Source organism: Nicotiana tabacum, chromosome 13, assembly GCF_000715075.1.
Source record: "Nicotiana tabacum cultivar K326 chromosome 13, ASM71507v2, whole genome shotgun sequence".
NCBI classification, from domain to species: Eukaryota; Viridiplantae; Streptophyta; class Magnoliopsida; order Solanales; family Solanaceae; genus Nicotiana; species Nicotiana tabacum.
The window spans coordinates 52,133,393-52,158,595 of record NC_134092.1 but is presented as its reverse complement, the minus strand read 5'-3'; the positions used below and the strand labels follow the sequence as shown (position 1 = coordinate 52,158,595).

Below are 25,203 nucleotides of genomic sequence, written 5' to 3'. Positions count from 1 at the left end.
CTCAAATCATGAAATGGAAAGGTAGAACTCAAAAGGATCTATCAGATCGTTACATTCTCCACCTCTAAAAGAAATGTTCGTCCTCGAACGTACATAGAAATGTACCTAAACAGGTAAAAAGGTATTGATATCTACTTCTTCTATCAAAATCAGACTCCCAAGTAGCCTCCTCAGTCGATTGGCCTTTCCAAAGCACTTTCACGAAAGGAATTTTCTTAGATCTCAACTTTCGAACCTACCGATCTACAATAGCTAGCAACTCTTCTTCAAAAGTAAAATTATCATCAAGCTTCACCGTGATGAAGTCCAAAACGTGCAACTTCTCTTCATGATACTTTCAAAGCATAGAAACATCAAATATTGGATGTACCTCTACTAGACTAGGCGGCAATGCAAGCCTATAAGCAACCTTTCCAACCCTATCGAATGCCTTAAACGAACCAATAAACCTCGGACTCAAGTTACCTTACTTCCCAGATCTCATCATGCCCTTCATAGGTGAAACTTTCAAAAGTACCTTCTCGCCCTCCATATAGGCCACATCACGGACCTTCTTGTCTGCATAACTCTTCTGCCTACTCTGCACTGTCCGAAGGCTATTCTGAATCAACTTCATCTTCTCCAAAGAATGAAGAACTAAATCTGTGCCTAACATCCTAGCTTCACCAGGCTCAAACCAACCAATAAAAGAATGACACTGCCTTCCATATAAAGCCTCATATGGTATAATTTAGATGCTAGACTGGTAGCTGTTGTAGTAGGAAAACTACGTCAATGATAGAAACTGTTCCCAATGGCCTCAAAATCAATAACACATGCCCTCAACATATCTTTAAGGATCTGGATAGTCTGTTCGGACTGGACATCTGTAAGTGGGTGAAATGCAGTGCTGAGCTCCACCTGTATGCCCAACTCTAGCTAAATAGTCCTCCACATGTATGATTCGAACTACATGCCATAGTCAGGAATGATAACAATGGGCACACCATGAAATGAACAATCTATCTGATGCAGATCTGAGCCTATCTCTTTGAAGTGTAAGAAGTCATCACCGGAATAAAATGTGCAAATTTGGTTAATCTGTCTACAATGATCCAAACGACAATAAACTTCTTCAAAGTCCATGGTAATCCTGCCACAATGTCCATAGTAATGCGCTCCCACTTTCACTCCAGTATCACCAATCTCTAAGCCAACCCACCTCGTTATTGATGTTCATATTTGACCTATTGGCAATTCTAGCACCGAAACATGCGCAAGAATGTTCTTCTTCATTTTCTGCCACATTATTGCCTCAATATTCTTCGGGTCCCTGTTGATCCCATCACTAGATACAACATGACCCAACAACTCCACCGAATCCAACCAAAATTCTCACTTGGAGAACTTAGCATAAAGCTTCTTCTCCATCAAAATATGAAGCACAATCCTCAAATGCTGCTCGTGCTCCTCCCTGCTATGGGAATATACAAATATATCATCACTGAACACAATGACAAAAGAATCCACATAAGGCTGGAACACATTGTTCATCAAGTGCATGAAAGTTACTGGGGCATTAGTCAACCCAAAAGACACCACCAATAACTTATAATGCCCATAATGAGTCCTAAAAGACGTGTTAGGGATGTCTGAAGCTATAATCTTCAACTGGTGATACCATGATCTCAATTCAATCTTTGAGAACACCTTAGCTCCGTGAAGCTGATCAAACAAATCATCAATGCATGTGAGTGGATACTTGTTCTTGATGGTAACTTTGTTCAAATTCCGGTAGTCAAACACATTCTCATAGACATGTCCTTCTTCTTAACAAACAACACTGGTGCACCCCAAGGTGACACACTAAGCTGATGAACCCCTTATCCATCAACTCTTGAAACTATTCCTTCATCTCCAATGGAGCCATATGGTACGGAGGAATAGAAATAGGCCGAGTGCCCGTGCCAAACCAATATTGAAATCAATATCCATATCGAGTGGCATGCTCGGTAGGTCGACAGGAAACACATCCAGAAACTCCCTCACTATTGGAACTAACTCTACAATAGGAGTATCCGAACTAACATCTTTGACAAAAGCTAGATACGCCAAACATCCCTTCTCAGCCATCCATTGATCCTTCAAAAATGTGATCATGCTACTAGGAGTGCAGCCAAGAGAACCCTTCCCCTCCAACCTCGGCAACCGCGGCATAACCAATGTTACGTTCTTAGTATGACAATCAAGAATAGCATGGTACGAATATATCCAATTCATTCCCAAAATCAAATCAAAATCCACCATATCTAACAATAAAAAGTCCATCCTTGTCTCAAAACCACAAATAGTAACTACATTGGACCGATAAATTTGATCCACCACAATGGAATTCCAAACCGGTATAGAAACATGAACATGGGTAGCAAGTGAATCACGCGGCATATCCTAACAAGAAGTAAAGTATGACAACAGATATGAATAAGTAGATCTAAGATCAAGCAATACCGAAGCATCTCTGTGGCACACAGAAACAATACTTGTAATAACAACATCAGAAGCAACAACCTCAGTCCTATCTGGGAACGTATAACATCTGGCCTGACTTCTACTGGAGTAAGCTCCCCCTCTAGGATGACCACGTCCTGGATGACCTTTTACAACTTAACCATAAACGGACCTCGATATCCATAAAGTCAACAATGTGTCAAACTTATCAATTCTCCAAACATTAAAATTTTTAACTTTTGACAATTAAAGCCAAAACATCTTAGGAGCCTCCAAATGTCAATTTGGACATATGCCTAAGTCCAAAATAACAATCTGGACCTACTGAAACCATCAAAATACCATTCCAAGGTCGTTTACACAAAAGTTAAATCTTGGTCAACTCTTACAACTTAAGCTCCTAAGAATGGAACTAAATGTTACAATACCTTTCCTAACTTTCTCGGAACCAAACCAATAATCTCCTAAGTCAAGAAACATCAAACAAATATATGGGAAGAATTAAATAGGGGAACAGGGTTCAAATACACAAAATGACCAGCCGGATCATTACACTCTCTGCCTATTAAACAAACGTTAATCCTCAAACGGGTTTAGAATCATATCTGGGGTATCAAAAAGATGAGGATATCTGCTCCACTTATCATGCTTAGTCTACTAAGTTGCCTCCTCGAATAATTGACCTCTCTATTGGACTTTCACTGATGAAATATCTTTAGACCTCAGCTTCTTAACTTGCCCATCAAAAATGGTCATTGGCTGTTCGTTACAGGCCAGATTCTCATCCAACTACATTGAACTAAAATCCAACAAGTGTGACCGATCCTCATAATACTTTCGAACCATGGATCCATGAAACATCGGGTGAACTCTTGACAAACTGGGTGGCAAAGCAAGTCTATTGACCACTTCACCAACACTCTTCAACGCCTCGAATGAAACAATATACCGAGAGCTCAACTTGCCCTTCTTCCAAAATCTCATCATGCCCTTCATAGGCAAAACTCAGAGAAGAACCTTCTCACCCTCCATGAAAACCACATCACAAACTTTCAAGTTAGCATAGCTCTTTTACCTAGACTATGATGTACGAAGCCGCCCCCGAATCAATTTCAGCTTCTCCAAAGAATCACAAACCACGTCTGTGACCAATAACCTAGCTTCGTCAGGCCAGAACCAACTAACCGGAGAACAACATTGCCTCCTATATAATGCCTCCTAAAGAGCCATCTGGATGCTTGACTGATAGATGTTGTTGAATGCAAACTTTACTAATGGAAGAAACTGATCCTATTGGCATTTGAAATCTATGACATAGGCCCTCAACATATCCTCCAAAATCTGAATGGTCTTCTTGGACTGTCCATAAATCTGAGGGTGAAATGCAATGCTCAACTCAACCAGCATGCCCAACTCACGCTGAACCGCTCACCGAAAATGCAAAGTAAACAGAGTGCCACAATCCTAGATGATAGAAATAGGCACACCACGTAAATAGAAAATCTCTCTGATGTAGATCATAGCCAACTGCTCTGAAGTGTAGGAAGTCATGACTAGAATGAAATGCGCAGACTTGGTTAGTCTATCCACAATGACCCAAACATCGTCAAATCTCCTCAATGTCTGTGGCAACCATACCTCAAAGTCCATGGTGACGCACTCCCACTTCCACTCCAGTATATCTAACCTTTGAAGCAAACCACTAGGTCTCTTATGCTCATACTTGACCTGCTGTGAATTCAAACATCGAGCAACATATCCCACGATGCCCTTCTTCATCCTCCGCCACTAGTAATGCTATTTCAAGTCACGATACATCTTCGTATAACATGGATGAATGGAATACCGTGAACTTTGAGTCTTCTCAAGAATCAACTCCCTCGATCCATCAACATTAAAAACACAGATCCTAATCTGAAGCCTCAATACATCATCATCACCAATAGTCACCTCCTTAGCACCACCTCACTATATTGTCATTGAGGATAAGCAAGTGGGGATCAACACACTAGTAAGCCTTGATGTTCTCAAACAAGGATGACTAGGATATAACACAAGCAAGGACTCAGGTAGGCTCCGAAATATCAAATCCGCCTAAACATCCATAGCTAAAGGCCTCTCCATAGCCGGAATGAAAGCTAAACTCCCCATACTCCCTGCCTTTCAACTCAATGCGTCAGCAACTGCATTAGCCTTCCTGGATGATGAAGAATAGTGATGTCATAGTCCTTCAATAACTCAAACCACCTCCACTGCCTCAAGTTCAAATCCTTTTTCTTGAATAGATGCTGAAGACTCCAATGATCTGTATACACCTCACAAGACATGCCATATAGGTAATGCCTCCAAATTATAAGCGCATGCATAATAGCTGCTATCTCCAAATCATGCACTGGACAATTTTTCACATGGGGATTTAACTGGCATGATGCATAGGCAATCATCCTAATGTCCTGCATCAATACACATGCACGACCAACCCGCCAAGCATTACGATAAACTGTACACAACCTTCATCCAGAAGGTAATACCTAAATTGGAGCCGTAGTCAAAGTTGTCTTGAGCTTCAGAAGGCTCTCCTCACACTCGTTAGACCATTTGAACGGAGCATCCTTCTAAGTCAACTTGGTCAATGAGGCTGAAGTAGTTGAAAATCTCTTTACAAAGCGACGGTAATAACCATCCAAACCCAAGAAGCTCATGATCTTTGTTACGATAGAAAGTGTGAGCTAAATCAGAACTGCCTCAACCTTCTTCGGGTCTACCTTGATCCCATCACTAGATACCACATGACCCAAGAATGCAACCATGTCCAACCAAAACACTTGGAGAACTTAGCATAAAGATTCATGTCCCTTAAAATCTGAAGCATTATCCTCAAATACTACTCGTACTCCTCCCTACTACGGGAATACACCAATATATTATCACTAACACAATGACAAAAGAATCCAGTTAAGGATGGAACATACTGTTCATCAAGTGCATAAAATATGCTGGACATTAGTCAACCCAAATGTCATCACCAAAAATACATAATACCCATACCGAGTCCTAAAATCCGTCTTAGGGATGTCCGAAGCCCTAATCATCAACTTGTGATATCCCGATCTCAAGTCAATCTTTGAAAACACCCTAGCTCCCAGAAATTGATCAAACAAATCATCAATGTGTGGCAGTGGATACATGTTCTTGATGGTAACTTTGTTCAACAGTCGATAGTCAATACACATTCTCATAGACCCATCCTTCTTCTTAACAAACAATAGTGATGCTCTCCAAGGTGGCACACTAGCCCAGATGAACCCCTTATCCAGCAACTCCAACAACTGTTCCTTCAATTCCTTCAACTCCGTTGGAGGTATACGAAGTGGAGGAGTAGAAATAGGCTGAGTGCATGGTGCCAAATCAATGCCAAAATTAATATCCCTATCGGGTGGCATGCCCGATAGGTTGGTAGGAAACAAATCCATAAACTCCCTCACTACTAGCACTGACTCAACAGAAGGAGTATCGACACCGACATGTCTGAAAAAAGCTAGATATGCCAAACATCCCTTCTTAACCATCTGTTGAGACTTCAATAATTTGATCACTCTATTAGGAGTGCAACAAAGAGAACCCTTCCACTCCAACATCGGCAACCGCGGTACAACCAACGTCACGATCATAGCGTGAGAATCAAGAAAAGCATAGTATAGAGATAGAAAATCCATACCTAAGATCACGTCAAAACCCACCATATCAAACAATAAAAAGTGCACCGTCATCTCAAAACCAAAAATAATAACCACACAGGACCCATAAACTCGATCTACACTACCATAATGGAATCCCAAACTGGTGCAGATACATGAATAATGGTAGCAAGAAAATCACGTGGCATATCCATACAAGAAGCAAAGTATGATGACACATATTAAAAAGTAGATCCAGGATCAAACAATACTGAAGCATGTCTGTGGAACACTGAAACAATACTTGTAATAACAACATTAGAAGCAACGATCTCAGTCCTCCCTAGAAACGCATAACATATGGCCTAACTTCTATTGGACCGAGCTCCCTCTCTAGGATGATCACATCCTTGATGACTTCCAACCCAAGCTGGCTGAGCGGGTGGTGTAGCAACTAACAGAGAAACCATAGTCTGGCCTCCCTACTGCCCTATAACTCTGAGAACACATGGGCAGTATTTTTTGACACACCCCAACTCTTCATACTCATAGCAACCTCTGACTGTAAATGATTGAGGAGCTTGAGTCAGACCCCATGAACCTGAATATCTACCAGAAGGTCCTGGTACTGATAAACATTGAATAGCTGGAGTGTGATAATAACTATACGCTGGAAGTGCACTGAATGAAGATTGCACATAAGCTCCTCGACTGGATGGTGGTGAAAGATAAACTAGCTTGCTATAATGGGCTCTCCCAAGTTGACCTCGGCCTCTAGAAGAGGTACCATTGAAGCTACCTAAATTTAGGTACCTCTTTTCCCTACCTTGCATCAACTCTCTAGTCTCACTGTGCATGCACTTAATATGATGCACTATCTCCACAACCGGGTGAAATGAAGTCCCGATCTCTTTCTATTTAGCCATAGCAAGGCGAATATTGGGGTGAAGACCACCAATGAATCTCTTTACACTCTCTTCCTTAGTGGGAATCAAAATAGTAGCATGACGGGACAACTTTGTAAACCTTATCTTGTAATTAGTGACTGACATCTAACCCTTCTGAAGGTCCTCGAATAGCCTCATCAGCTTCTCTCTCCTGATGCAGGGCACAAACTGCTCCATAAAGACCCTAGAGAACCAAGTCGAAGTAAGAGAAGATGATCCTACTGGACTGCACAGCTAATAAACCTGCCACCACCTCTTGGCTAGACCCTGCATCTTGAAGACGGTGAAGTCAACTCTATTAGACTCAATGTTATGCCCCGAACCTGGGCCTGGACGTAACACGACACTCGGTGCCTGACTACATATGACCGAATGCACCAACTAGCTGGCTGAATCAACATGTGATATCATAAATACTGAATGCGAAAGATAAACTAACACATGCTTATATACTAAAAGTATCACTGATATAAATCAAAGTGCAAAAACACTAATATAATTCTAAAACAAATCTGTGGCCAAAATTGCTTAACATGAAAAGCCCATGACTTTGTCTAACTGTTACTCTAGTCTATTAAGCCTTTAATAAAGTATTGAAAAACCGACTATCTGTAAATACTAAAAGAATGTAAAGTAATGATAATGCCCCGAAAGAACTAGGGCTCACAAATAGCTAGTACGAGAATCCTAGCGCTCTGAATCGTTAACCTATAAATCGTTACCTACATCATGAGATGTAGGCCCCAGGCGAAAGGGATGTCAGTACATTTGAATTGCACTGGTATATAAAGCAACTGAAAGAAAGAACTGTAAATACTTGAACTGAAACTGAATTGATAACTGATAACTGAACTGAACTAAGGAAGTAAAGATATGAATACTTACGATCGGAACATCAACGTGCAATTGTTATCGTACAATGCACACTCATAGAAACTAGTTAGACATACATACACACACACACACACATACACACACACACACACACACACACACACACACACACACACACATATATATATATATATATATATATATATATATATATGCGCAAACTACGGCCTCAGGCCCAAAGATGCATAAAGCATAAACTGCAACCTCATGCCCATGCCCAAAGATGCATAAGTATAAATCGCGGCCTAAGGCCCAGAGATGCATAAAGCATAAAATGCAACCTCAGGCCCAAATACAGGTGTTCAACATTCTGGGATTTAAAATCAGGAACTGAGAATCATACTGTAATACATGATGTTGAAATACTTAATCATACTGAGTTACATGATACTGGAATACTGAATAGGACTAGACCGAGACATGTATTCATGAACTGATTATGAGAACTGAAGCTTCAATTGTTTATGCCTTGCTGAGTAATCTAGACTGAGACTCATGGGCATCAAACACAAGTCTATATTGACTACACACTGAGCTTACAACATTTGGAATGAAAGTCATGAACGAATTACAAAGCTAGAGAATAGAAGTTCTGCAACTATTCAAGGAACTAAACTTAACTATATTTCTAAGGCAATTAGTAACTTTGTAAAAGAAACGTAGTGTAGGGAGGATCATTGACATTCCCAAACATAGAGAGTTAGCCTCACATACCTTTACTCTAGTGCTTTTAAGCATATCACAATCGTCTCCTCTTTCAATGATTATCAATGACAATACATATCAAGAGGAACCAATATTAGCACTAATGCTCGTGTTTTAGTCGCTTAGATATTTTATCAAATACATGGTGGGCATAAAGCTTTATAGCCCTTATTAATCCAACAACCCATTCTCTTGCTCCTAAATAATTCTAAAATCTCAAATTGTTATAATCAATATCATTCTTCATCACCCATAAGATAAACAACACCTTTAATCTATAATAAACAATCAACAACACAAAGCCATAACTGTTCATGCTTTTCTATCAAACCAATCAACTCATATCTCAAGAACGTAGAGTCTATAATCATTAATCTAATGCTATATTCAATTAGAGGGTGAAGATATTACCTTTTTGACGTTCAATCCTCTTGAATTTGAGTTCTAGGGTTTCTTTTCTCAACAATGATGTCTCAATCGAATATCTAATGATTTTAAGGGTTTAACATGTTAATAAGGTATTGGAGAATTGAAATTAACTTAGAATCATCATTAGAACTTACCTTGGATGATAGAGGGACCTTGGAAGAAGTTTAGTTCTTGAGAGATTTCCTTTGTAGAGCAAATTTTTGTGTTTTGGGTTGTAGGGGATGAGGTAGGGATTTTAAAACGACCCTCTAGGTGCGCGCTCATGCATATGAAGGCCCAACCATGCTCTTGAATGTGCAGTAAGGGCAGTGGTGCTGCCACACGTGCATTGTCACGCACGTCACAGCTAAGTGCACAGACACACATTCTTCAGAAAAAATGCGCATAACATTTTTCATAGAGATTTGTTCAAGCTCCACAATATATCATTGGACTTTCAATGGCCTACAACTTTCATGTTTTGCATTTTCTCAAATTTCTAACAAGTTGTCACAAAAGCAGGCTGGAAGACAGACCTCTCATAAACTTAGTGAATTTTATCGAATCTTATGCACCTCCCTATTTGTCTTGATTCCAAAATAACTATTTCCAAACATATTCATCCCGATATGACTTCACGTGTCTAAAATTTCACATTAATACTCATTTAACACATTCACACCTAATTCGAATTTATGAAGTGTTACAATATCTCCCCCCGAGATCATCCATCCTCGAATGATTGTCCTTATTATAACTACGACTAACTCTGGACCATAAACATGATTGATGGAGACATGTGAACACTAAACTATATTGAATATATGCATCCTAAACTGAATTAATACAGAGTTTTGAACTGCTGAGATACTAAACTAAATAGGTACTAAACTGAATGAGTACTGAACTGACTGAATACTTAGCTGGCTGAATACTGAAAGACATGGAGATTATAATATAAGATTTGAATGAAAAGGTTAGTTACCTTCCACATTTCTCTGAAACACCCGCCAGCTAACACAGCATAACACAAGCCTCACAGGGCATCATAATGCGCATAACATGAAACATATACGTGAATACTGGTCTGCCATGGATACGTGATTACTGAACTAACATGGATATATTAATACTTAACTGGCACGAATATTTGAGTACTAAGTTAGCATGCATATATGAGTACTGGACTAACATGAGTATCTGAGTGCCGAATTGACAAGAGTATCTGAGTACTAGAAACTTGAATATTATAACATGACACGTGGAATACAGGGTGTACAACCGCCAAATTCTGGTGGTAGCACTAACTCATAAGCTACTTGCCGGATCCTTTGTAGGATTCTATACGGCCCGATGTATCCGGGACTAAGCTTTTCTTTCTTCCCAAATCTTATAACACCTTTCATAGGCGAAGCTTTCAGAAACACCCAATCATCAACTTGAAACTTTAGGTCTCTACGCCGCACGTTCGAATTGGACTTTTGGCGGCTCAGAGCCGTCTTCAAATGCTCTTGAATCAATTTGACTTTCTCCATAGCCTGATAAACCAAATTTGGTCCTAACAACTTTACTTCGCCAACTTCGAACAAACCAATTGGTGATCTACACCTTCGCCCATATAGAGCTTCGTACAATGCCATCTTGATATTAGAATGGTATATGTTATTATAAGAAAACTCAATGAGAGGTATGTGATCATCCCAATTACCTTTAAAATCAAGGAAATATCCTCAAGTGTCTGAATAATGCGCTCTGCCTGGCCATCTGTCTGAGGATGAAAAACTATGCAGAGGTTTACTCTTGTGCCTAATCCATTCTGAAAGGTCTTCTAAAAGTTCATTGTAAACTGTATACGGTCGAAATAGAGCTCGTGGTGCAGCCTAGCCACCGACATGGTAAGCCAGGCTCGAGATATGACAATAAAGAACTGAAGATTGACCCCAAGTCCCACCAGGTTAGAACCCGGAGATAGGACGCCTGCCTTCTAGAATATCGAGGCCCTGATCCCAGAACTGGTCCTAGCCTTAAATAGCTTTGACGAAATATTGTCAGCATAGCCAACAGAGGACCGAAATATCCGTGATCGGCCGGATATTACGGCGGGAATCTCGGCACGTACCGATAAAGAACCGACAATCAATAAATCAATAGATGTTTTACCTTATATAGAATTGTACCTAATGTAGGACTCCTCTACTATATAAAGGGGGTCTGATAATTCATAAAAAGGAAAAAACATGCATTCCGAAGCAATATATCATTATTCTTTCTATTATTAGTTCTTCTGCTTTCGTTCATCAGTGCTTGTTGTTACGAGCCCATATCGGGGGCGAATATTTCACTAACGCTTAAATCGTCTTCCTCGTGTGGTTTGAGGTTCCTTTATCCTTATTTATTTAATTTGTCTTTATTTGCTACTTGTGTCAAATAAATCCGCGTATCCTCAAAACCACTTACAAATTTAATTGTTATCCGATTTTGAGGGTAAACATAAACTGAGCACCATGATCTGAAATGATGCACAACAGAGTCTCGTGCAATTGGCCATCTCCTGAATGTACAACTTTGCATAACTTTCTACTAAATCTGTGTCCTTTACTGGCAAGAAGTGTGCTGGCTTGGTAAGTCGATCTACACTCACCCAATCAAATCATGCTTTCAAAATGAGCGAGATAATCCAGTTATAAAGTCCATATTTACCATATCCACTCTAGAATACATGTATTCTGTGGTAAAACACTAGGCTTTTTGCTGCTCGACATTCACTTGCTGATAATTCGGACACTTCGACAAAGAGTCTGCGACATTCTTTTTCATATCGTTCCACCAATAAATATCCTTGTGCATGATACATCTTTAGGGAATATGGGTGGATAGAATACCTAGATTTATGGGTTTCTAACATGATCCTCCCTCTCTAAGTCCATCTATGTCTAGAACATACAATCTGTCTTGGTACCTTAGAGTACAATCATCCCCCCTTGTTCAAAAGCCATCGTCTTATGCTTGTGAATCCCCTCTTTCAGGTGCAACAATTAGGGATCATCAAATATTTTTCCTTCACTTCGGCTACTAAGGAGGAATAAGTCCTGTTCTCGACAACAACTCCACCATCTTCGGTGTCCGAAAGTCGAACTCCTAGCTTGGCAAAGTGACAAACTTCTTTCACCATGGTAATCATGTCTGCCTCAGTCATAAGCTATACTTCCAATACTTGATTCTTTTTGAGGTACTTCCTGAAAATACTTATAGTATTGTTGTAAGCCAAGTCTTTGACCAGTACTACGAAGATTAGGGTCTCGTGCAATGGCACTATCCTCATGATACATAACTGGGCATGATTTTATAGTTCTTATATCCCATTATAACTATGTGAGTTTCAAATCTCCAATTGGACTTACTGATGATTTTCAAATCTCCCCCTTAGACCAAATGTTAAGGTCTTATACTTGCGGATCCTTCTCTTTTGTTAGGATCCGAACAACTTTCCTTATCTTCTGCAGTGTTTGCACTTTACATCAATGAAGACTCATCTTCCGACTTACTTATGAGAAATTTTCCTTACTAATAAAAACTAAATTACTTACATAAACGGAAAGCTAATATATTCATAACTATCATACACAATCTTAATGATTTAACTCTACTCACATTGTCAATCCTGGAAAAACCCTTTTTTGATAACTCTTAAAGCTATTCTTCTGTAGCCTGCTCTCTTACTGCCTAGTTGATTTCTTTTTTCTTCCATTGTCACTGTACTTCGGGTTTAACTTAAACTCTTTGGGTTCTAACACGCGTTCTATATTTCAAACTGTTACCCACTAACTAGTGTTAACTTGGCTAAGTAAATCAAATCATACCTCTACTAGCTCTGTTGAAATTGCTAATTCATTATATCTAATCAAAACGTACCTACTATTCTTTGACAAACCACATGCTAGCATCATGTTTTCTTGTTCTGCTTTGAATGACTAAAGTGAAGCATTCCTAACTTCCCTCACCATCTGACTCTATTCTAGCATATTATCATTTTTGTAACTATGTACATGGATCACACTTAGGGAAATTTTATATATCTTAAACAAAATTGGAATATCTAACCCCAAATTTTTTATACACTTTAAAATCATATCAGACTATAAACATTCGGGGCAAACATTTAGTCACATAATCTAAGAGGGAACTATCATATCTTTTTATCTCACAATAATAATTGCTTCTTATAGTATCTTAATAACGTGGTACTTTCTACTTCTAATTTGAATAAATCCGAACAACTATCATTCATGAAATTCAATATCGGTTGCTCTTTGTTCTCATTTCGTACATCATATCTTCTTAGTCATATGCATGAGTCGTACAAAAAATATATCTTTGGTAATAACAAACATTTCTGACTCCTAGGTATTTTGCCCATAGGCTCTTTTCTATCCAAAACTATAGTGATCAATTCTATGTCGGTTGCGGTTAAATTCTTAACCTATTACACCATGGGGTCTGGCATCAAAACTATCATCATCCAACCTGTGACTCTATTTCCAAGAATTGAAATAAAATTATTTTGTGAGGTAAAACACATACGGATACACTACCATACCCAAACTTGTCCTTAAGAGTATACCATCATCTGATAAATCACTTCTTGCACCATCCAGCGAGTCCTGGATTTTAATCCCGACGTAAAACATGCAATGATTTCGCTATAACCATAAAATATGATAACTGCTTTTGTACATTCTGATAAAGTTATGCTCTAATCTATACTATTACCTATTACATCCTTTCAAGTCTCATTTGTTACAATTATGTACTTCATAAATATGCCCAAATAGGCATTCATCCTCTCTAGAACCATGGGTTTTTCCTGCCCGTCGCTTAGGCGTTAGATACGTCTAGAATTCGATAAGAAGAGAAGGTTACCTATTTATCTAAGCTTTATGGTATGATCTAGAGTAGAAAAAAATGAGAAAATCCTGAATGTCTTGGTATTTAACAGTTTATATGCATGACCGACACCGACATATAAAGGAAACTCCACTTGACATAGCTTCATAAACTCTATAGGACACTTGAAGCTAGTCCCCTGATACCAAGCTTTGTCACGCCCCGAACCTTGGCCTTGATGTAACACGACACCCGGTGCCTGACTACACATGACTGAGCAAACCAACTGGCTGGCTTAATCAACATGTGATATCATAACTATCTCGGCCCATTTTCTCGCAAAAGCGGGTTTCGACATGTGACAACTCTTTAAACGAGTATTAAAAGAGAAGAGTCGCCACCTAATGATTTTGAGGTGCGTTAGGGAACCTATTTGCAAATAACTTTATTTTAATTAGTCTGTATTACCAATGATCGGGTAAGGGCTCAAATTACCTCAAAGAAAAGGTGTTAGGCACTCTTCGAGGTCCACATTTGTGGTTCCCGACCGAATTTTAAAGCTACGTGGGGATTATAAGATTTTAATCATTCCAAGAAAACATGCAAATTAAGTAAAGAGTCCAAATAATTGATTAACTATTCAAGGTGAAGTAGGATAAATCAATGATAGGAATCGTACACAAGTAAAGGAAATAATTTCTCCACTAATAACTAATTGGTACAACTCTTTGGAACTTACAAGATATATCTTAGTCAAATTTAGGTTTCTCAACAAACAAATATACAAGGAATAATTAGACACAATTGGGGGGGGGGGGATGGTCCTAAAGTTTTTAGCCTAAAGGATCACCCCGTGCAACATAAATAATACTTCGCAATCCTTTAAAGTACAAGGGTTGCTTATATTATCCAGCGAGTATAGACTATCATCTTCTGCTACCTGATTACTATCTTTAAGTTATTTACCTAAAGCACACATGTTCAATTTTAAGTGGCGTCCTACGCATGCCTACTCGTCCCATGCCTATGGTCCAGGAGGCTTTGGACCACTATATAGGTAGTTCTAGACTCAATCTAGGCTGCTCAAAATGAGAAAACTAGGCGTCACATAATTGAAACAAGTAGGACTTCATATAAGATGCAATTGGCACAAAAGGGGTTCATGTGTACCTCCACACGTAAGCTCGTATGTACGTAATTTGTCCAATAATTACAGATAATAGCAGAACAGTTGAGTGAAAATGCGTTCTAATCAGAGTGGACAGTTGCCTTTCGAATTGACTAACCTAAGGCATTGTCACTAGGTGAGCATGTGGACGCCCAATTATAAGTAATTAGGCTTGGAATTCATACATGGGCTGTAAATGAGCATGCTGCGTTGTTTAAGTCCTAAGGGCATGATTTCTAAACGATCAATTTTAGACAGTTTTAATATAAAGCAGTTGAGTGGTACAAATTCTCATTCGTTTGACCCTATAGCCATGATCTCTAGGCGAGTAACATAATGAATGGAGATATTAGTGAAAACAACCTCGATTACTCAAAGAGGAGACCCATTGGCACGTTGTCTATATGTAGAAACAAAACAGGCAAAACAAGTAGCAAATGAATTCAATTTGAATCCTATAGGCATGATTTCTAGACATGTTACTAGTATTGTTGGTAGGATTAATAATAGAGTCCTAAATCATGATTTCTAAATGAACATGCAATATTGAAAATCTATAGGCATGCTGTAGATTTAGCAAGTAATACATAGAGATAAAGCATGTTGAGCAAGTTACAAATGAAGCATTCAGATCATATAAGCATGCTTTCTACCCGTTTATATGAGAATTAGAGTACCCCAGCCCCACTTTTCCCTAATCTCCCCATTATTAGTTCTTACAAAATTATTACAGACCCAAAATAGAATAATTACAGGCTCAATACAAATACAAAGTAACCCAGTGATGCATCTGGGCCTTCACCAGCCTCAGTCTTTATGTAAACCAACATGCCCAAATTCCAGGAGCAAAGGTGGATAGAGCACGCTTGGATCCAGTGTTCAAACCCAAAAATGAACATTGCCCAACAGACCAAGACCAAACATAGAAGCAAATGTCTTGCTCACCCATAAATAACCAACAGGAACACAGGAACATAAGTGTAGCTAGTCATTTAGGGGACTTAGATTCTAGGTAAGGACACATACATATGGGTTCCTAGTATTGCAATTATCAGTATCAATATTTCTGAATAATCATCCCAAGGGTGATATCTAATAGGTGAATGAGCACATGAGCGCATATAAAGACTCTTGTAAATATATAGAATGCGTACATACAATAACTTCTAAGTTAGCAAACAGATGCAAAGTGATAGTATTACAGCGATGGACTTCTTAGGATAAGCAGGGCTAACTGCAAGAATCTGACGAATAAGAGTTTTTATAGAAAAGGAACAAAGCATGAGAATTCAAGGTAGGCAGGGTCATGAATTAACTCTAAGAAGATTATCTAGTAGCAAGTTATACACGACTGATTTAGAATGAAAATGAAAAGAACACATTCAGACAAATTCTGGGCAGACATCAATTTCCACAAGATGTCTTAATACAAAAATCTAAAGCAGGGCATGAAGATGAACTCATAACAGGCAACATAAAGAGCATGTCCTAAAGTTTAGGACCTAGGCAGTTTTGGATGCTAGAAAACATAGCATTGCATAATAGTATTAAGACGAACAGATTTCATATAAAGGTAACACAATATCAAAATCATGCTGGCTCACAGAAGTTCAAATAACATTAGTATACAGAACATGAACATAAACTGAAAAGGGAAATGGAATTGCAAGAGTCAAGAGCACTCATCCATTGTAAATTAACGAGCAAGTAAATGAGAAAACTAAGTTTCAGCAGTAGCTTAATTAGTAGTAGTAAAAAGAGAACAATGAGAACTCCCAAATCCGGTGCTTCAGAGTTCACAAGAGCTTCGAATGAGCTCCGACTAGTGCTTGCATCAGATGAAGTCAATGAATAAATCACGGTGGCCTTGGCTTTCAGCCGACCAATAACTAATAATTTCAAAGAAAAACTCAAGTGTAACAGAGTAAGTAAGTGAAAGAGAGCGATGATTAAGGTCAGTTTTAGGAGAAATAGGGGAGAGGTTTATATAATGCTCAATCAGGTGAGTAAACAAGGAAGAAAATCAAGCAGACATGAACAAGGAAAATAAATATCACATGAAATTAGTAAAATAATAAGCGAAGGAAAGAAATCAGTTTTCAAACCCTAGTTAGGGTTGTTTGATCGTAGGTCAGCAGGTAAAGGCAAGAATCGCCATTTCTCTCATGTATATGGACACAACACTGTCCAAATCCCATAGATCAAAGTCGATCTATTCCGATCTTAGAAGGTAACACTTGCCAAAATCGGGCAAGTAATCATGTAATTCCACAGACGAACACATAATAGCGAGATATCACGAATAAGGTAAGTGAATCATGAAGTAATTCCATTTCCCAGTCGTAATCGGAGAGAGGTTGGTAAGGCAGCTACTAGGGTTTTACACAATAAGAGGGAAAGGTTGAGAGCGTGTAGAGGCAGCTGGGTGGAGAAAAAGTGGGATTAGGGTTCGAGTGAGGGGATATAAGGAAAGCGGGGGCTTCTTTGTGGGCCGTTGATCATTTAAGATCAACGACCAGGATCAAAAGGAATGAGGGCTGGTCAAAATTAGGTCCCGTCCGGGTTTTGGACAATGGGGTCATTGGATTTGGGTCAGAGGTCATTGGGCTTGAGGTTTGGGCTTCTTTATTTCGAAAATTGCACCTCTACAGGGCTACAATTAAAAATACACAAAAATTAAGTAAAAATAAATTATAAAATAGATAATAAAATGATAAAAAATGTTATTTATAAAATTATCATTTTAAAAGCAGTAAATGGTAGTTGTAAAAATATAAAAATGCCATTTCTGCCTAAATAACATAAGAAAAGTAATTATTTGTAAAACATGGCTATTATTGCAAATGATATACAAATGGTACAAAAATATGAATATAATTCTATGAAATGTAGTAAATATTATAAAATATGCATGTGAAGTTTAATCATCAATTTGGACAATTAATCACCCAGAAATAATTTTAAAGGAGTAATCAAACAAAATATTATTGGCTCTGGCGATTGGCGATTTGCGACGACTGAGAGTCGAAGCTCGAGCAGCTCTTCAATGGCTGCCCAGGACACTAGCCAGCCTCCTCTTGAGGTTGGTTAGTCATCTCTCAATATAGTACAATCCCCCAAACATCTACAAACCCTACCGTTATTCAAAAATATGCGAATCTCTTAAAACCTCAAGCATTAAATGTCGCCATGCAGAACCCTAGTGTGCAAATCAAACCAGTTGAATACCTACATGGTGAGCCTCTAATTCTATGGAAGAAGAGTGAAGAAAATCAGTCTATTACGCAGCAAGGATTACAACTAGCAGTATGGGGTAAGTTGCCCTATGGAAAACCTGTAATTCAGGAGCTAAGGAAAGCTATTCCTATCCAGTGTGAGATTAAAGGTCCATATTCGATTGGGTTGATTCAGGATACACATGTTCTTATCAAATTATCTCTCATGGAAGACTACATTCATCTACTATCCAAGCCGGCCTTTTATTTGAAAGCACAAAGAGATTTTTGGCAGATGAGGAAACCCCTATCGCTATTACTTGGATATCTTTTATGGATCTTCCTCCTAATTATTTTGGTAAGGATTTTGTGTTCTCTTTAGCTAATGCAGTAGGGAGGCATCTTCATATTGATTTGGACACTCAAAATGGCACAAGACCTAGTTGTGCTAAGGTCAAAGTTGAGGTGAATTTATTAGCCACACTGCCTCAAAGGATTAAGATCATTGGGGAGGAGGATGAAACTGGCTCTGAGGAATCAAAATGGATTAAGATCAAGTATGACTACATGCCCAAGTATTGTAAAACATGCAAGAAACAAGGCCATAATGAGTGTGAATGTTGGATCATTCATCCAGAATTATATAAAAAAGTTAATGAAGAAGGTGTTGATCAAGGCAAGGAGAAAGATGTTATTGTGCAAATTAATGTTGTTAGAACTGCTGCAGCTTCTACGAAGGTTCTAACAAGTGGAAAAGTATTGGGTAAACCAGTGCCAAATGCTACGAGGAATGAATGGATGCAAAGAAGGAAGAACAAGTACCAAAGGGGCAGTAGAGGATACATAATTGACAAGGCTGGGAGTGGTGATGCTATGACTACTCAAGAGCAGAAGGAGAAGAAAGGTAAGGAAGCAACTGGTAAAGTTTATGGTGTTGGGAAAGAAACATTTAATGTACCATTGCAAACTAGTAACAAGTTTGCATTGCTAGAAGAAGGTGATATCAAAGTACAAAAACAAGTAAAGAAGGAAGCTGTGGAAAGTGTGCTAAACAAGGAGCAGAATGAGGCAAAAAAGACTAATCCTATCTCTACTGGGAAAGGGACTCCAAAGAAGGCAGGTTCACAAATTACGGCAAAACAAATTCCTAGTCCTAGTGAAGCTGGGATTGGGATTGAGGAGGCAAAAAAAAGGAATACACAATTGAGTGGGTTCACAGGAGATTTGGCATGAGAAAGGAGGAGTTGAGAGAGATGAATGTTACTCTAAATCATTCTTGTCAGGAAGTTCCATCACAAACTTACGATGATTCCAAGGAGAATGGGGCAAATATTGAGGTCAATTTTGATAGAGTGTTATGGAGTGATGAAGTTGAGATTATGGAGGAGGAAGATACCACAATTACTAGTACTAGAAGCAAGGAATAAAGAGGCACCAAACTTGTGAAAGTAGCAGCAGAAGTGAGCCCTATTTCTACAGTAAACCCTAGAAATTTTGAAACTAGGGTTGAGGCTGGAGAAGGGGATAATAAATCATTAGCTAATCCAATGATTGGAGAAGGTCAAGGAACTTAGAATCAAGCTATTTACATAGGTGGATTAGCTGGAGAAGCTTCAGCTAGGAAGGGAACCAATGGAACAGTAAACCCTAGTGGTACTGTCCAGTTATTGGCTAAAGATGGAAGTGATCGGATGGAGTTTTCAGCTGGTCAACAAGTTGGAGATGCTCATGTTGAGCTAATGGATGATACAGTGAGGCCACAAAACCAAACATCTGCAGTTAACATGCCCAAAGACAATGGAACAGTAATTTCAGGGTGTCAATCTACATGAAACCCTAGTTTCGTTGATGTCTACTCTCTGTAGTTCAAGGTAATCCAGGAGGCTATGAAGGATAAGGAATTGAATGATGGGGTATTGAAGGAGGATACAAATACGGCTAATGATCAAATTGTTATTGTTCCTATGGTAAGTCCAATGGAATCTGGGCAAAGCAACAATGCTACGCAAATAGCTGCTCCAGTTATTGATGATCTTGGGCTCTTAGCGGGGAATACTTTCAGTGTTACAAGTGGTATTTTGGCTAAAGGAATCCTAATCAATAATAGGGGTCAGAAGGAGTTGGGAATGATAGCCAAAAATCATGAACCAAATCATTTAGCCTTATAGGTGGTTGATGATGAACAAGGTGAAGATGAAGACTTGGGGGAAGACATAGAGGAGGAATCTATAGCTTCTAACTTCAAACAGGAAGCAAGAGATGGCGATATATCTCCCAAAAGTGTGGACAAGAAGAAATCAGCTAGGAAATCTACAAGGAGACAAAAGAAAGACATCAAATATAGTGTACCTTTAAGGGTGCAACCAAAGAGGAGTGTGATCTCTACTTCCAAATAATCTTATAGATAATGATCTAGTTTGGAATGTGAGGTAGATAAACACACAAAAAGCTTTGAATAGGTTTCTTAACCTACATAGAAAGTACAATTTTTACTTGATAAGATTGATGGAACCTTGGCAAGACATCAACAAGCTGGAGGAGTATAGAAAAAAGCCGGGGATTCATTTTGCTTATGCTAACATGAATGGCAAGATTTGGGCTTTTGTTAATGAAGAAATTGATGTAGAGATTGTGATGGACATGGAACGACAAATAACATTGAATCTATTTCATAGGAATCTGAACAAGGAGTTATATGTGACTCTAGTATATGCCAAATGCGATGCTTTAGAAAGAATTGAGCTTTGGGATTCCATGTATCACCTAGCTTCAGCTATGGAATCTCCTTGGCTTGTTGGAGGAGATTTCAATGTGATTTTATCCGAGGAGGAGAAATATGGGGGGCCAACCTGTATACTTGAGTGAAGTAGAAGACTTTGCACATTGTGTGGACACATGTGCATTGTATGATCTTGGCTTCGAAGGGAGTTTGTATACTTGGTAGAATAGGAGGTCAGATATTAGCTGCATCTTTAAGAGGCTTGATAGGTTCTTTGCAAATCAACAGTTTTTAGATTTATACCTAGCTTTGGAGGTTGAACACTAATCAAGTATGGTTTTGACCATGCACCTATCTTGTTATCTTGTAATATTAACACTGTCCAAGTGAAGAAACCCTTCAAGTTTCTGAACTTTTGGACCAAGCATAAGGTGGTGAAGGATAATTGGGTAACTAATACCATGGGGAATCCATTTATTTTATTCCAAAGTAAGCTGAAGAAGGTGAAGACAACATTGGCAGCTTGGAGCAAGGAGACATTTGGAAATATCTTTAAACAAATTGCAGCATTGGAGGATGTCCTAAAGGTGCATGAGATTGAGTTTGAATTGAATCCAACAGATCAAAATATAGCTAAGTTGCACAAAGTAGAAGCAGATCTTACAAGGTATTACCACCTTGAAAAAGAATTTTGAAGACAAAAGGCTGGAATGCAGTGGTTTAAAGATGGAGATAGAAATACTAAGTTCTTTCATGCTCATGTTAGAGGCAAGAGGAAAAGGCTACAGATATCCAGAATTTTGGACAAAAATGACAACTGGGTTGAATCTCAAGAGGAAATGACAAAGGAGGCAGTAGAGATTTTCCAGGCTCAATTCACAGAAGAAAGAATTCCTACTAACTTTGACATTATTCAGCATGTTCCCAGGATGGTGTCTCAAGATAAAAATGCAAAGTTGTTGGAAGAACCAACCATGGAGGAGGTTAAGGCAGCCTTGTTTGGATTGAATGTTGATAGTGCCAGTGGTCCAGACGGATTCACTGGCCTATTTTATCAAGCTAGCTGGGAGGTTATAGGTGATCATGTGCTTAATATGGTTAAAGCCTTCTTTTGTAGTGCAGAATTACCAAAGTTCATCACTCACACAAACCTTGTGCTGCTTCCAAAGAAGAAGAATGTTGCTATATTTTCTGATATGAGGCCAATCAGTTTGAGCAACTTCTCCAACAAGATCATATCTAGAGTGATCCATGAGAGGTTAGTTGAGCTTCTGCCTTCTTTAACTTCTCCTAATCAAGCAGGTTTTGTCAAAGGAAGAAGCATTGTGGAAAATATCTTGTTAACTCAAGAGATCATAACTGACATTTGAATGAGAGGGAAGCCATCTAATATAGTAATCAAATTGGACATGGCAAAGGCTTATGATAGAGTCTCGTGGTTATTCCTAACAAAGATATTGAGGCAGATGGGGTTTGGTGAGATTTTCATTTATATTCAGGCTAGTCTCCAACAACTGGTACTCAGTGCTTTTGAATGGGCAGGCCAATTGTTTCTTCAAATCATCTAGAGGTATTAAGCAAAGGGATCCACTTTCTCCTACATTGTTTATTCTAGCAGCTGAAGTGCTTGGGAGAGCAGTAGATGTATTGTTTGGCAACCCAGATTTTATAGGCTTTGGTATGCCAAAGTGGAGTTGCAATATCAACTACCTTTCCTATGCTGATGATACTATAATTTTTTGTTCTTCTCACTATAGGGCAGTACATCGTATCATAAATGTGTTAGAGGAATATGAAGAAGCTTCAGGTAAGAAGATCAATAAGGAAAATTCTTCCTTTTATATACATGAAGGAGTCCCAGCAGATGAAGCAAACACTGTCCACTTGATTACTGAATTCCAAAGACACTCCTTCCCATTTACATATTTGGGTTGTCCTATATTCTACAACAGAAGATAGAAAGATTTTTATAAGAATATAATCTTCAAAGTACAGGAGAGGCTATCGTCATGGAAGGGTAAGTTACTATCAATTGGTGGTAGGGCAGTTCTGATCTCACATGCATAGGAGAGTATGCCAATTCATCTCTTGTCAGTTATGAATCCACCAACATATGTGATTAACCAATCGCACAAGATGTTTGCTAGGTTTTACTGGAGCAATTCAAGCAATGGAAGGGCAAGACATTGGGCTTCATGGGATAACTTATGTTTACCTAGAAATGAGGGAGGTCTTGGTTTCAGATCCTTACATGATGTGTCTAAGGCATTGTTTGCCAAGCTTTGGTGGAAATATAGAACAAACGACTCATTATGATCTACATTTATGAGAAACAAGTACTGCAAGAAGATTAATGAGGTTCTAGTACCTTGGAGATAAGGATCCAATGTATGGAGACAAATGTTACAAATGAGGGATGAGATGGAGCATCAAGTGTAGTGGAAATTGAAGAATGGCAATTCCTAATTTTGGTATGATAATTGGACTGGACTTGGAGCTCTTTACCATTCTTCAGGTCTAGATCATTGGTGTGATGAATCTATAAAATATGTTGATGAAGTGGTTAAAAATGGGCATGGAATGCAATGCTACTAAGGGAATTACTGCATGAAGAGCTAGCTGACCATATTCTTGATACAATCCCTCCTCTTTCATATTATTCAATGAAAGATAAACCTTGTTGGAAGTTGGAAATAAAGGGACAATTTACAGTAAAGTCTGCATGGCAATATATAAGGAAGAGAAGATAAGAAAGCAAGTTATACAAATTCTTTTGGGTAAAGGGGTTGCCTTTCAAGATAAGCTTTTTCATGTGGAGACTGTGGAAGGCAAAGTTACCATTGGATGATTGGTTCTTACGGTTGAGATATTTCAGAACATCAAGGTGTTGGTGCTGCAGGAATCCTAAAGAAGAGACACTGCCTCATGTGTTCCTAACATCTCCAGCTGCAAGATATGTTTGAAATTATTTTGGTGCACCAAGAAGGATTAGAACAGATGGGAAGCAACTTGTGCAAGTGATAAATAAATGGTGGAGCAGACCTGCTAATACAAGCTTGAAGGCAGTATATCAAGTAATGCCAAGCTTGATTTTGTGGAACTTGTGGAAGAAGAGGAATTCTGGAAAGCATGGAAAGAATATGTCTATAAATAGATTGATTTTCCAAATTTCAACCTCAATCCAAATACTGCTAAAGGTGAGAAGACAAGGCTTCAAGGGAGTTACTACAAACTGGCCAAATCTGCATGAGAAGCTATCACAACATGTTCATAGATTGAGGTATACTAAGGTGTTGTGGGAATTACCTCCTGTGGAGTGGATAAAATGCAATACTGATGGGGCATGTAGAGGTGACAATAGAGGATCATCATATGACTTTTGTATAAGGGATGAAATAGGAGATATTATCTATGCACAGGAAAATGCAGTTGAGGATGAAACTAATAATGTAGCCGAGGCACATGCTATTCTGGAGGCACTAAGGTACATAATTCAAATGCAATTTCCTCCATGCATATTTGAAACAGATTATTTACTTATGAAGAGAGTGCTGAATGAAGTTTGGGAACAACCTTGGAGCATAGCTAATCAAGTGGATGAAATCAAAACACTACTGTCTAGGGGTGCTTTCAGATAGTTCATGTGTTAGGGGAAGGTAACAAGTTAGCTGATCATCTAGCTAATTTGACACCGGATCAGTAGCACATGGTACATGTGCATTCCTTTTGGGAACTAGACACACAATGGAGAAGGATATTGAATAACGACAAGCTTCAAATACCCTATATAAGGGTAAGAACTACCAAGCCAAATGCTAATTGATGATGAAGTTGGAAGAGATGAAAAATATGGGGGAGAATCTTGTAGTTAAAAGGAGGAGGGGCATATATTGTGAAGAAATAAGGAAAGCTATAGGGTATGGAGATCACAGTACACCTCCAACTCAAATCCTTAGGGAGGAGAGAAGGAAGGATATTTTCACTAACATGTTTGCTGATTTTGCAGGTACTTTGGAGGGGGCTTGGCTCTATGTTTTGGCCAAACCCACTAGGGTGGTATTAGTATCTTTGATACTCATTCCCTATAGGTGAAACTACT

The 25,203-nt window shown here is 38.7% G+C and overlaps 1 protein-coding gene across 1 annotated transcript; it reads left to right on the top strand.

Moving 5' to 3' along the window:
- Window positions 1-24,181: 24,181 nt before the first annotated feature.
- On the top strand, window positions 24,182-24,742 carry LOC142168121 (uncharacterized). The gene has a single exon (XM_075228782.1). It carries the CDS (start codon window positions 24,182-24,184, stop codon window positions 24,740-24,742), a length of 561 nt encoding a protein of 186 aa, XP_075084883.1.
- Window positions 24,743-25,203: the final 461 nt, after the last annotated feature.

Coding starts and splice junctions, on each gene's coding strand:
- LOC142168121 (XM_075228782.1), top strand. CDS start 24,182: ATGCCAAGCTTGATTTTGTGGAACTTGTGGAAGAAGAGGAATTCTGGA.